Below are 13,098 nucleotides of genomic sequence, written 5' to 3'. Positions count from 1 at the left end.
TGCTCACGCTACCACAACACCACGGCGCTCCTGAACCCACGAGCTCCGTAATGTTGCATATGTGACCCATGGACTACTCAGTTTGTATATTTTGCTTATTTTTTCACAGTTCCACACAACTTCTTCCTGTTTTCTCAATTGATCTGTGTTCGGTTTATCAAGGCCTATCCACTGTGCCAAGTTATAACTAAATCCGAGGGGGGTGCGATGGGGAGGTTCCCTTGTCAGTATCGATGAAAGTCATCTGTGATGTAACATCAATCATTACGTAGTTTTATTTTCTGCCAGTCACCTTGGTAAGAATTACATCTGCAAACAATTCAGGTGTCGATATGAACTGCTTATTATTCAAAAAATTAATGACATGTAACATTTTTTTGTATGGTTTAGCTGCTTCAAATTCGCTTACGTCACTCTAAATATTCGCTCTACGCGGCGCTATACTCTCTTTTGTTACAGCTGAGTGCGCTCTAGGCAGAAAGGGCTGCCCTAATCGCTGTCAAAAATGGTTCTTTATGCGACAAAAATCAGTAACATCAACAACTTTTAAAAAATGCTTGTAGTGTGTCTTAACAGCTAAAATTTCTTTGTTCTTTCTGCGCAAAAAAAATCCAGGGTAGGTTTTGACATGTCGGATTGAACCATTCCTTTGTAAGTAAGACAGATGAAGTGAAAGACACTTGCTACCTTGAAATCAAAATAACACAGTTAAGCGATGAAATATCCATAGTCTGCAGACTTGCGTGCACAGTTGTAGTCCTGAGTGAAATGCTGATTATGGTGATCGGACACTTCGATTTTATATTGTGTAAATTATCATTTTTGTGAAATATGCTAAAGCGATGTACCAAGCATTAATGTAAGCAAGTTATTATTGTTATACTAAAACATTTTATATGAGATATAGTTACTGCTATTGATTCGTAAGCATCTGTGGTACATTAACATTGAGGGTGAAAACAAATTGTGAAAAAAAGGAAAATTTGGGTTAAACGTCCCGTCGACATCGAGGTCATCAGAGGCGAAGCACAAAAAATTCAAATGTCTCTAAGCACTATGGGACTTAACATCTGAGATCATCAGTCCCCTAGACTTAGTAACTACTTAAACCTGACTAACCTAACTAACATCACACACATCCATGCGACCGTAGCAGCAGCGCGGTTCGGGACTGAGGCGCCTAAAACCGCTCGGCTACAGTGGCCGCCTGGCGAAGCACAAGCTCAGAATATTTCAGAGCTGGTCAAGTAAATCAGCTGTGCTCTTTCAAAGGAATCACACCGGGATTTACCTGGAGCGATTTAGGGAAATCACGTAAAATCTAAATCTGGACGGGCGGACAGGGGTTTGAACCGTCGTTCTCCACAATATGGGTCCATTGTGTTAACCATTGCGCCACCTCACTCGGTAAGCAAATTATATTTGAGTGTGTGGGAAGAGAGAGAAGATAATAAGAAAGTGTGACCTTCTTCCAGAACCCAGTCCTGTATCCATGCATGGAGCCTGCTCCTCATTACTTTCATCTTTCTTTTGTTTGATTTCGGTTGATATTCTGTGCTCATTAGACTGCTCTTTTGATGCCTCTCTCCATTGTCTCTCTCATTACATTCAAATGGTAATGTAATAATTCTTCCTCACATTCACTGAGGATACCACTGCCATCAACGAATCTTATCATTGTATTGCAATGTTGAAACCGCACTTTCCTTAGGTGATTGTTACTTTGAATTTTGACTATTTTGTAATTGTGAGCTGAGTAGCTGTAAAGCTGGGCTAAAATGCATCCATGGACAACATGGAGCAGTGGAAAAAACTTCCCCTGCTCTCTTAAGTTCCTCATATAGGTGATGAAATGAAATGAGCGTTTGGCGTCATTGGCCAGGAGGCCCCTTACGGGGCATGTCCGGCCGCTTTGGTGCAGGTCTTATAACATTCGACGCCACATTGGGCGACCTGCGTGCCGGATGGGGATGAGATGATGATCGAGAGAACACAACACCCAGTCCCTGAGCGGAGAAAATCCCCGACCCAGACGGGAATCGAATCCGGGCCCGTAGGACTGCAGTCCGTCACGCTGACCACTTTTTTTTTCCTCAAAAGGGCCTGAGAGAAGGGTCGGGATCAAAGAGGGCAGGGGGCGTTTTTCGAGGCCTGGCCTAAATGTCTCGTTCCCTCCCTCCAAGCGCCAAGGAAAGGAAAGGGGTTCCATAGGATCAAGAGAACTTCAATGGATCAATTTCACTTATTTATAAGTATACATCTATATATAGTATATTTTCCCTCAGCTATCGGGCCGGACATACGTGATGAAATTCTGCTTATTTTGGTTTCGCTGGATTATTTGCCTCTAAAATACGGGATTTCTAGAAAGAAAGACTCACTATCGTCTAGTGAAGCTGTTTACTTTCCTGGCAGTGGGCTATTGGCCGACTGTGAACAAGCTTCAGCGATTGGTCGTCCATTCGGAAGGACAAGGAGTCGGACGATTATGGTTCCAGTACACGGCCAGGCTAAGTCCGTGCACACAACTTGGTAGATGTAGATGAGACTCACCTCGTTGAGAGAATCGGAGACTAGGTGAGAGCGCCGGACGAGGATGTTGAGGAAGAAGATGTCGATCTGAGGCGCCTGGTGGCGTGCGACTTTGGCCACCAGAGAGCGGCGTGCCGTCAGGATCATCTGCTGCTCTGAGTCCTGCGGGACATATCAACAAAGCTGGACACTGTAAACGGTCTACACCAAACATTACAAAAGAGTCACGGAAATGATGCTATGTGTCGTGTAGAATGTATTTCGGTCCATAGAGTAAGGGAGTGTCTTCTGTGTGGAGCTGTTAATGAGGAAATGTAGCGAAACATTTAACAGCATTGCCTAATTTTATGGAATTGCTCCAACGGTTTAAGATTTGCTGTTAGACAACAGGGAACCGGCAGCTAGAGGCGGATTTCCAGAATGTTTAAATGAGGCTCTCGAAACCGGATTTCGCAAACCCAATACCGCTTCTGGTTGTTTATGTAAAAACTCCAAAATCGATTCTAGAAATCCGGTTGTAGCTGCCGGTTTTCCACTTCTACATTTGATTTTCATTCCCATGTAAACGCACAACTGTTTCTCAAACGAGCTTAAGTTGTCAACTTGCGTCCCTTTTTGTTTGAAAAAAAAAAAAAAAAAGAAAGAAATCGGCTTTTTGTCTGGTGAAGGAGAAGTAGAAGTAGAAATATTAGACTGAGCATGAAGTTGTCTACACCTCTAATGTAGTAAGGAAAACTCGTTAACGTAGCTAAATACCTTGCGATCTGCCGATAATTTTGCGGCGACTACACGTATCAAAACATTTTCGTGAAAGCTGGGGCCTACAACTGACTGTGGATCAAGCAGTGAATTTTGGTTGCATCACTTCTGTTTGTGAAATCCTTTTTCTGTGTGATAGAAATAGGGCACGTCTGTAATTGGCGAACGTCATTCTTCACCTGGCAGAAAAATATGCGTTGTAGGGTTACTCTTGGATTTCTGTGCCAGTATGGGCTTAGTAACCACAAACTCCTTTTTTAAACATAAGAACATTCACCGGTATACTTGGGAAGGCGGGGGAACCAGATATGTCACTGACTATATAATAACAGATCAGGAATTCAGGAAGGCTGTGAGGGACACACGTGTATTCAGGGGATTCTTTGATGACACTGATCATTATTTAATCTGCTGTGAAATTGGTATTCTGAGGCCGAAAGTGCAGGAGGTCAGGTCCATATGTAGGAGGATAAGAGTGGAGAAACTTCAGGATAAGGAAATCAGGCACAAGTACATAACAGTGATCTCAGAAAGGTACCAGTTAGTTGAATGTAGTCAATTACAGTCATTGGAAAAGGAATGGACAAGGTACAGGAGCACAGTACTAGAAGTGGCTAAAGAATGTCTTGGAACAGTAGTGTGTAAAGGTAGGATGAAGCAAACAGCTTGGTGGAATAACACAGTCAAGGCAGCCTGTAAAAGGAAAAAGAAGGCGTATCAAAAATGGCTATATACTAGAACTCAGTTAGACAGAGAAAGTTATGTTGAAGAAAGAAACAAAGCCAAACAGATAATTGCAGCATCCAAGAAGAAATCTTGGGAAGACTTTGGAAACAGGTTGGAGACTTTGGGTCAAGCTGCTGGAAAACCATTCTGGAGTGTAATTAGCAGTCTTCGAAAGGGAGGTAAGAAGGAAATGACAAGTATTTTTACAGATCAGGAAAACTGCTGGTGAATCCTGTGGATTCCTTGGGCAGATGGAGGGAATATTTTGAAGAGTTGCTCAATGTAGGTGAAAATACGATCAGTAATGTTTCAGATTTCAATGTACAATGGGATAGGAAATAGGATCACATTTGAGGAAGTGGAGAAAATGGTCAATAGATTGCATTGCAATAAAGCAGCTGGGGTGGATGAAATTAAGTCGGAACTCATCAAATACAGTGGAACGTCAGGTCTTAAATGGCTACACAGGATAACTGAAATGGCCTGGGAGTCGGGACAGGTTCCATCAGACTGGACAAAAGCAGTAATCACACCAATCTTTAAACACGGAAACAGAAAAGATTGTAACAACTACAGAGGTATCTCTTTAATCAGCGTTGTGGGTAAAATCTTCTCAGGTATTGCTGAAAGGAAAGTGCGAGTATTAGTTGAGGACCAATTATATGAAAATCAGTGTGGGTTTAGGCCTGTTAGAGGTTGTCAGGACCAGATCTTTAGCTTACGGCAAATAATGGAGAAGTGTTACGAGTGGAACAGGGAATTGTATCTATGCTTTATAGATCTAGAAAAGGCATATGACCGGGTTCGTAGGAGGAAGTTATTGTCTGTTCTACGAGATTATGGAATAGGAGGCAAACTTTTTGCAAGCAATTAAAGGTCTTTACATGGATAGTCAGGCAGCAGTTAGAGTTGACGGTAAATTGAGTTCATGGTTCAGAGTAGTTTCAGGGTTAAGACAAGGCTGCAACCTGTCTCCACTGTCGTTCATATTATTTATGGCTCATATGTTGTAAACAATAGACTGGCTTGGTGGGATTAAGATATGTTGTTGTTGTTGTTGTGGTCTTCAGTCCTGAGACTGGTTTGATGCAGCTCTCCATGCTACTCTATCCTGTGCAAGCTTTTTCATCTCCCAGTACCTACTGCAACCTACATCCTTCTGAATCTGCTTAGTGTATTGATCTCTTGGTCTCCCTCTACGATTTTTACCCTCCACGCTGCCCTCCAATACTAAATTGGTGATCCCTTGATGCCTCAGAACATGTCCTACCAACCGATCCCTTCTTCTGGTCAAGTTGTGCCACAAACTTCTCCTTTGTGAACACAAAATAAGCAGTCTTGCATATGCGGATGACTTAGTTGTGATGGCAGATTCGATTGAAAGTTTGCAAAGTAATATTTCAGAGCTAGATCAGAAATGTAAGGACTATGGTATGAAGATTAGCATCTCCAAAACGAAAGTAATGTCAATGGGAAAGAGATATAAACGGATTGAGTGCCAAATGGGAGGAACAAAGTTAGAACAGGTGGACGGTTTCAAGTACTTAGGATGCATATTCTCACAGGATGGCAACATAGTGAAAGAACTGGAAGCGAGGTGTAGCAAAGCTAATGCAGTGAGTGCTCAGCTACGATCTACTCTCTCCTGCAAGAAGGAACTTAGTACCAAGACTAAGTTATCTGCGCACCGTTCAATCTTTCGATCAACTTTGTTGTGTGGGAGCGAAAGCTGGGTGGATTCAGGTTACCTTATCAATAAGGTTGAGGTTACGGATATGAAAGTAGCTAGGATTATTGCAGGTACTAGTAGATGGGAACAATGGTAGGAGGGTGTCCACAATGAGGAAATCAAAGAAAAACTGGGAATGAACTCTATAGATGTAGCAGTCAGGGCGAACAGGCTTAGATGGTGGGGTCATGTTACACGCATGGGAGAAGCAAGGATACCCAAGAGACTCATGAGTTCAGCAGTAGAGGGTAGGAGGAGTCGGGGCAGACCAAGGAGAAGGTACCTGGATTCGGTTAAGAATGATTTTGAAGTAATAGGCTTAACATCAGAAGAGGCACCAATGTTAGCACTGAATAGGGGATCATGGAGGAATTTTATAAGGGGGACTATGCTCCAGACTGAACGCTGAAAGGCATAATCAGTCTTAAATGATGATGATGATGACTGAAAGGAACCCGTTTTGAGAGTTGAGAAGAGATAATGCGGAACACGACGACGGAGCTGAACATCACTCCTAAAGAATACTTTCAGAAGTGTTTCAAGAAGTGGAAGGATCGATGGGCTAAGTGTCTGCAAGCACAAGGGGCCTACTTTGAAAGGGATTAGGGTCCCAACCCCGTCATGTTTTCGAAATGTTTTTTCTGGCCAAAGGTCGGATATTTTTTAGACAGGCCTCGTATGTTTTACGTTTCTAGTTAGAGTTTGTACCAGCATTATTTCCTCTCGCCACATACCGATGTGTTTTATTTTGTCTGACTCGACGTCAAATTCACGTAAAATACGAGAGGGAAGATCGAAGAGGTTAGATTCATTTTTACGGAAACTGTTTAGCGTTGGCATCTAAGTCACAATAAATTGCCATTTATTTTCATCCGTCTTTCACTCTGCCAAGTTTCTCTCGTATCAGAGAGCGACCTATGGCGGGTTCGCCGTGTTAGTAATGAAAACCTGGATGAATAGTGCGCTATTTACAGCAATATCCAATATTCCAGAGTATAGCAGTCCGTCTTCAGGGCACAACTGGCCCATCGGGACCATCCGACCGCCGGGTCATCCTCAGATGACGATAAGGATAGAAGGGGCATGTGGTCAGCACATCACTCTCCCGGTCGTTATGATGGTTTTCTTCGACCGGAGCCGCTACTATTTGGTCGAGTAGCTCCTCAATTGGCATCACGAGGCTGAGTGCACCCCGAAAAATGGCAACAGCGCATGGCGGCCCGGATGGTCACCCATCCAACTGCCGGCCACGCCCGACAGCGCTTAACTTCGGTGATCTGACAGGAACCGGTGTATCCACTGCGGCAAGGCCGTTGCATTCCAGAGTATACAAACATTAAAACATATGCTATTCCGAGAACCTTCCAGAAATGATGAATACTAAATAACAAAAAATTGCCGGTGATTGGATATGAACTATTGACGCGCAACATGGCAGCCAGCGACACTAACCACTACGTGACGCTCCGTGCACGACATCTTGTGGCCTTATTTTGGAGCAGAAGATTTCACCCCACATATATACCTCTACTCACTGTGTGTCACTGGATACAACAATTAACTGCAGATACAGAAACACCAACGCTGAACTTCGCAGCACGGAGAAGTCACGGCAGATGTTGGTACATGCCAGTGGTAAGGTACGAGTGCATCAAAAACAACATGAGGCATTTCATCACAGTTAGTAACAGTGCACTGTTCAAACTGGTTGTGAAAGTGGTCTCAAGCTACGGGTGATCTCCATGGAATGGAATGGGGCTTCGGGCAGGCTGATACTGTTTCATTCTGTCGAACAGTGTAGGGCTCCATTTTCCGATTGCCTACAGCATCTCATCTCACAGACTTATTATTTAAACAAAACAAGTGTGTAATATTTATTGATTATTGGCCCTGTGGTCTGATCTGAATGATCTCAGTCAAACGTTAATTTATTGGGAGACAATTATTCCAGCCAAATAATGCAATGCATCTAAAATATGACGTTATACAAGATGGGTTAAGCTAAAGTGGACGACACATACAATTATCTTGGTGATGCACTGGGTGTGTGGTTGATCACATAAATAGAGACAACTTAGTTTCCCACTGACTGTCTAAATGGTTCAAATGGCTCTGAGCACTATGGGAATTAACATCTGTGGTCATCAGTCCCCTAGAACTTAGAACTACTTAAACCTAACTAACCTAAGGACATCACACAGCTCCATGCCCGAGGCAGGATTCGAAACAGCGACTGTAGCAGTCGCGCGGTTGCGGACTGAGCGCCTAAAACCGCTAGACCACCGCGGCCGGCACTGACTGTCTAGAGCTTTTCCTTGTAAGTATAGTCTGCCTTTCCTGGCCTCTGATTGGATAGCATTGGAGGACAGGAACTCCAGAACGGCATGACACGAAGATGTGGCGTCAGTCTTTCGTGAATGAAATATATTTTTTTACAATTGTACCACTGCGTCTCAACCTATCCGATTTTTTATAGCTTGTACGATAGCTCAATAATGTATCATTTACGATTTTGCACTTTGCGCGGTAGTTAACTCTGCGTTGCAGTGTGGCGCTCCAAAGCAGCTCTCTTCCGAGAGGTTTAAGTCTCCCCCTGGCAGCCAGCCGCGCTGACCACCCAGTCCCAATCGTTTGGAATCATTCGTCGCTCCAGAGACGTACGGTGAAGTGCTGCGTGAAGGGAATTACGTTCTTTCCCGTACTCTGAAAAAGAGCTGTACATGCATCTCATCAGATCCAGATGCCTTTCCTCCAAGAGAATCACTTTTCTCAATTTCGGCGTTCGTGTGATGATAACGATCACCAACAGTGACGTCTGGAAGACCGAATTTTATATTTCGTTCTTCTCTTACACTCTTTCCGTTTCGCTGACGGAATGACCACTGATCGATTGTATATGCGACTTTGATCTATTTACTGTCTTAAGCCCATTAGGCCTACTTGTTTGGATTTTTCGTCAGTATTTGCTTTAGAATCAACTTTCTAGGTCGGTTGTTGAATAGCGGCTGGTCTCTCTCATCCTTCATAAAGTTGCTAGAAACGTACCTCACAATGTTAGAGAAGTTGTACACTTAAAATGATGCTTTTGTTTGAAAACAGTATTAGAGCTGGATTTCCGCAAGACAGTGCTCACTCGCACTTGTAAGGAATATCCAAGTCGGCACCTTAGTACGAGAGATGCCGCTTAATGCCAAATCACCCTTTTCATCAGTTTTACCAACTACTGAACAACTTTGGGAATTCTGCGATCAGCACACCATCGTGGTATTTTGGGCTTTGATAAAGGCCATCAGGAATATAACTATGTCCCACAGGAAAACATTCTAACTGTGCTAGATTTGACGCTGTGACGTGTGTAGAAACCTTTTCGGAGGCATAATGGCCTCACGAAATACTTCTTAGGGACTTCGGAAAGTAGGTTACACATGTCGTCCCACTTTAAGACCGTTCCTCAAGAGTGGGGCATTATCAGAAGAGAGTACATGTTCCCGATTTCCTGCAGACACAAAGACAGATGCTTTGCAGTGTGCGCTCGAAATGGAACGGCAACTGGGAATGTACTCCAAAATTGAAGTACATGGGACAGTACGAATCTTGTGAGTAAAACGGCTATGCAGACCGAATGCAGTGTCGCGTTCAGCAGTAGTGAAACGGTTGCCAACAATTTGACGAACGCCGCACAAACGTGCGTGATGCCGACCGCGATGACCATTTCTTGCACCATGCGATTTCCATGTCTTCGCGCAAACTAAAACAGCATCTGGGGTTCGAAAGAGATTTTCCGATGATGAGGACTTTCACCCAGCGGTTCTCGAATGGTTCCGTGACGGACGTCTACCGTCGAGGAACTGAAAGATTGGTAGATCGTTCTTTACAGAGAGTTGGTGGCCACACCGAAAAATAATGTAATGTAACTGTGTCACTTAGAAGTGTAGTGTAGCATTTAAGTTACTTGGTGTCTCATAATAACGTCTAGTTTGCTTTTTGAAGTCACATCAGAATGTAGCGCGTATAACATTGTTTCATTGCTCTGCGGTGACGAGTTGATTTTAATAGTGTGTGTATATATTCCTACATGCAGGTTTCACGATGGGCATATCGAAACTCACACGGCAAATTCCGAGTTGCTGGCATGTCCGATGCAAGTCACAGTTGTCTCTGAACTGGTGTATTTCAGCAGATAAACAACGATATTCAATATGCGAAGGGCATTCAATAGCTAAAAAGACAAATTGACGGAAAAACTGTGTTTTTACAAAATGAGACTTTTACTGCTCCCTACACAATGCCCACGTATATAAATACACTTATCCCAACCACGAACTTCTCTCTTTTGTAGCTGATGCAAAGAAGTCTTTGTCTTGTCGTTTGAGTCACTTTCCCATACATTCTTTGACCTCCTCATTGTTGCTGAACCTTTTTCCACGTAACGCCTCCCTGAATGGACCAAAAACTGAAAATCCGAGGGAGTAAATATGAGCTGTAGTGAGGATGAGACAGTGTTTGCCAACCCATTTTTTCAGTGGTTTCTTGGTGCGATGGCGACCACTGTCGTATAGCAATATCACACCTTTTCTTTGAGATCCTCGACGTTTTTCTCCCACTGCGGCTTTACTTTGTTCATCAGTGCGTCTGAGTAGTAGGCACTGTTATTATAATCACAAAAGGCGTCACCTTGGGCATCCCAGAAGACGATCAACATAAATTTTCCTGCTGATGCTTGCATTTTGAATTTCTTTCGGACAGATGAGCTAGTCTGATTTCATTCCATGCATAGTCTTTGGGCGCTGGTTAAGATGAATCCGAGTTCCATCTTACGTTAAAATCTTGTTTAGAAAGGATCGCCTTCCCTTTCATAACGGTCTTTAAGTCTGTACACACTCTGAGCCTTGTTTCCTTGTGTTGCTTTGCAGTGTGCGCTCGAAATGGAACGGCAACTGGGAACGTACTCCAAAATTGAAGTACATGGGAAAGTACGAATCTTGTGAGTAAAACGGCTATGCAGACCAAATGCAGTGTCGCGTTCAGCAGTAGTGAAACGGTTGCCAACAATTTGACGAACGCCGCACAAACGAGCGTGATGCCGACCGCGATGACCATTTCTTGCACCATGCGATTTCCATGTCTTCGCGCAAACTAAAACAGCATCTGGGGTTCGAAAGAGATTTTCCGATGATGAGGACTTTCACCCACCGGTTCTCGAATGGTTCCGTGACGGACGTCTACCGTCGAGGAACTGAAAGATTGGTAGAACGTTCTTTACAGAGAGTTGGTGGCCACACCGAAAAATAATGTAATGTAACTGTGTCACTTAGAAGTGTAGTGTAGCATTTAAGTTACTTGGTGTGTCATAATAACGTCTAGTTTGCTTTTTGAAGCCACATCAGAATGTTGCGCGTATAACATTGTTTCATTGCTCTGCGGTGACGAGTTGATTTTAATAGTGTGTGCATATATTCCTACATGCAGGTTTCACGATGGGCATATCGAAACTCACACGGCAAATTCCGAGTTGCTGGCATGTCCGATGCAAGTCACAGTTGTCTCTGAACTGGTGTATTTCAGCAGATAAACAACGATATTCAATATGCGAAGGGCATTCAATAGCTAAAAAGACAAATTGACGGAAAAACTGTGTTTTTACAAAATGAGACTTTTGCTGCTCCCCTACACAATGCCCACGTATATAAATACACTTGTCCCAACCACGAACTTCACTCTTTTGTAGCTGATGCAAAGAAGTCTTTGTCTTGTCGTTTGAGTCACTTTCCCATACATTCTTTGACCTCCTCATTGTTGCTGAACCTTTTTCCACGTAACGCCTCCCTGAATGGACCAAAAACTGAAAATCCGAGGGAGTAAATATGAGCTGTAGTGAGGATGAGACAGTGTTTGCCAACCCATTTTTTCAGTGGTTTCTTGGTGCGATGGCGACCACTGTCGTATAGCAATATCACACCTTTTCTTTGAGATCCTCGACGTTTTTCTCCCACTGCTGGCTTTACTTTGTTCATCAGTGCGTCTGAGTAGTAGGCACTGTTATTATAATCACAAAAGGCGTCACCTTGGGCATCCCAAAAGACGATCAACATAAATTTTCCTGCTGATGCTTGCATTTTGAATTTCTTTCGGACAGATGAGCTAGTCTGATTTCATTCCATGCTTAGTCTTTTGGGCGCTGGTTAAGATGAATCCGAGTTCCATCTTACGTTAAAATCTTGTTTAGAAAGGATCGCCTTCCGTTTCATAACGGTCTTTAAGTCTGTGCACACTCTGAGCCTTGTTTCCTTGTGTTGTTGCGGTAACTTTTTAGAGACTCACCTTGCACTTGGTTTGCTGTACTTGAGCTTGTTACTGTTAACGTTAAGAACTGTGCCAACACTCACTGCAAATTTTGGTATATGTTCGACTTAATACGGTAGTCTTTGCGAATAAAGTCGCCAGTGCGAGTTTCGAGGGAAGGAGTTGACTCTTGGACTAACTGACCGGGAAGTTGCTCGTTAGTCACTGAGGTTCGAACGGTTTTGAGCGTTCACTCACTTATTAAAATTTCTGCGGTTCATACAACTTTCACCATACTGTAAAGTCATTCGAGAAAAGATTTTAGCTGTTTTTTTTTTTACCTTCAGGAAGCAAAAAAAAAAAAAAAAAAAAAAATGGATCACTGAACGTTGTTCAATTGTTGTGGGAGCTTCAAGCGAACACGCCATTGCTAAACACAATATTGAGGTTACAAAAGAAAGAATTTTTATCCGTCAGCTGCTCTCCTCTCATTCCAGTGATGCTAACCTAATGTCAAAAAAAGTGCAAAATTCCTCCTGCAAACTGTTTCATTTCTACCTCAGTATGTATCTTTGATTACTGAATATCCCTCCCATAACCTACATGTACACTCATGCTTATAAATTAAGGATAATGCTGATACATGGTGAAACAACGCTCTGGTGGGCGGTTTGCGGGTTCAAATCACCTCGGGTTGTGACTACACAGTGCATCTGACCCGCGGTCGTCGCACGGTGGCGCTAGCAGCAGTCCACATACGCAGAGGTGTGTTGGTACATGTCAGAGTACGGTGCACCGAGTAAGTGTGCAGACGTTTTCAGACGTGCTAATGGCGACTGTGTGTTGAAAATGGCTCAAAGAACACATATTGATGACGTTATGAGGGTAGAATACTAGGGCGACTGGAGGCTTGTCAAACACAACAGGTCGTAGCACGGGCCCTCCGTGTGTCACAAAGTGTGATCTTACGATTATGGCAACGATCCAGCAGACAGGAAACGTGTCCAGCACTACAGCACGGGACGCCCACAGTGTACAACACCACAAGAAGACCGATATCTCACCATCAG

The 13,098-nt window shown here is 43.4% G+C and overlaps 1 protein-coding gene and 1 pseudogene across 1 annotated transcript in view; both read right to left on the bottom strand.

The window, feature by feature from the left end:
- Nucleotides 1–13,098, bottom strand: part of LOC124596014 (probable E3 ubiquitin-protein ligase HECTD2) — a 381,240-nt gene that overhangs the window by 54,442 nt on the left and 313,700 nt on the right. Inside the window, exon 11 of the mRNA XM_047134973.1 lies at nucleotides 2,554–2,694. Within this exon, the coding sequence (XP_046990929.1) occupies nucleotides 2,554–2,694 (141 nt within the window). The remainder of the gene's footprint in view (nucleotides 1–2,553; nucleotides 2,695–13,098) is intronic.
- Nucleotides 6,947–7,064, bottom strand: LOC124554219 (annotated as a pseudogene).

This window comes from Schistocerca americana, chromosome 1, assembly GCF_021461395.2.
Source record: "Schistocerca americana isolate TAMUIC-IGC-003095 chromosome 1, iqSchAmer2.1, whole genome shotgun sequence".
Classification (NCBI taxonomy): Eukaryota; Metazoa; Arthropoda; class Insecta; order Orthoptera; family Acrididae; genus Schistocerca; species Schistocerca americana.
Note: the sequence above shows the minus strand (reverse complement) of the source record. Positions and strands in the feature narration are given on the sequence as shown.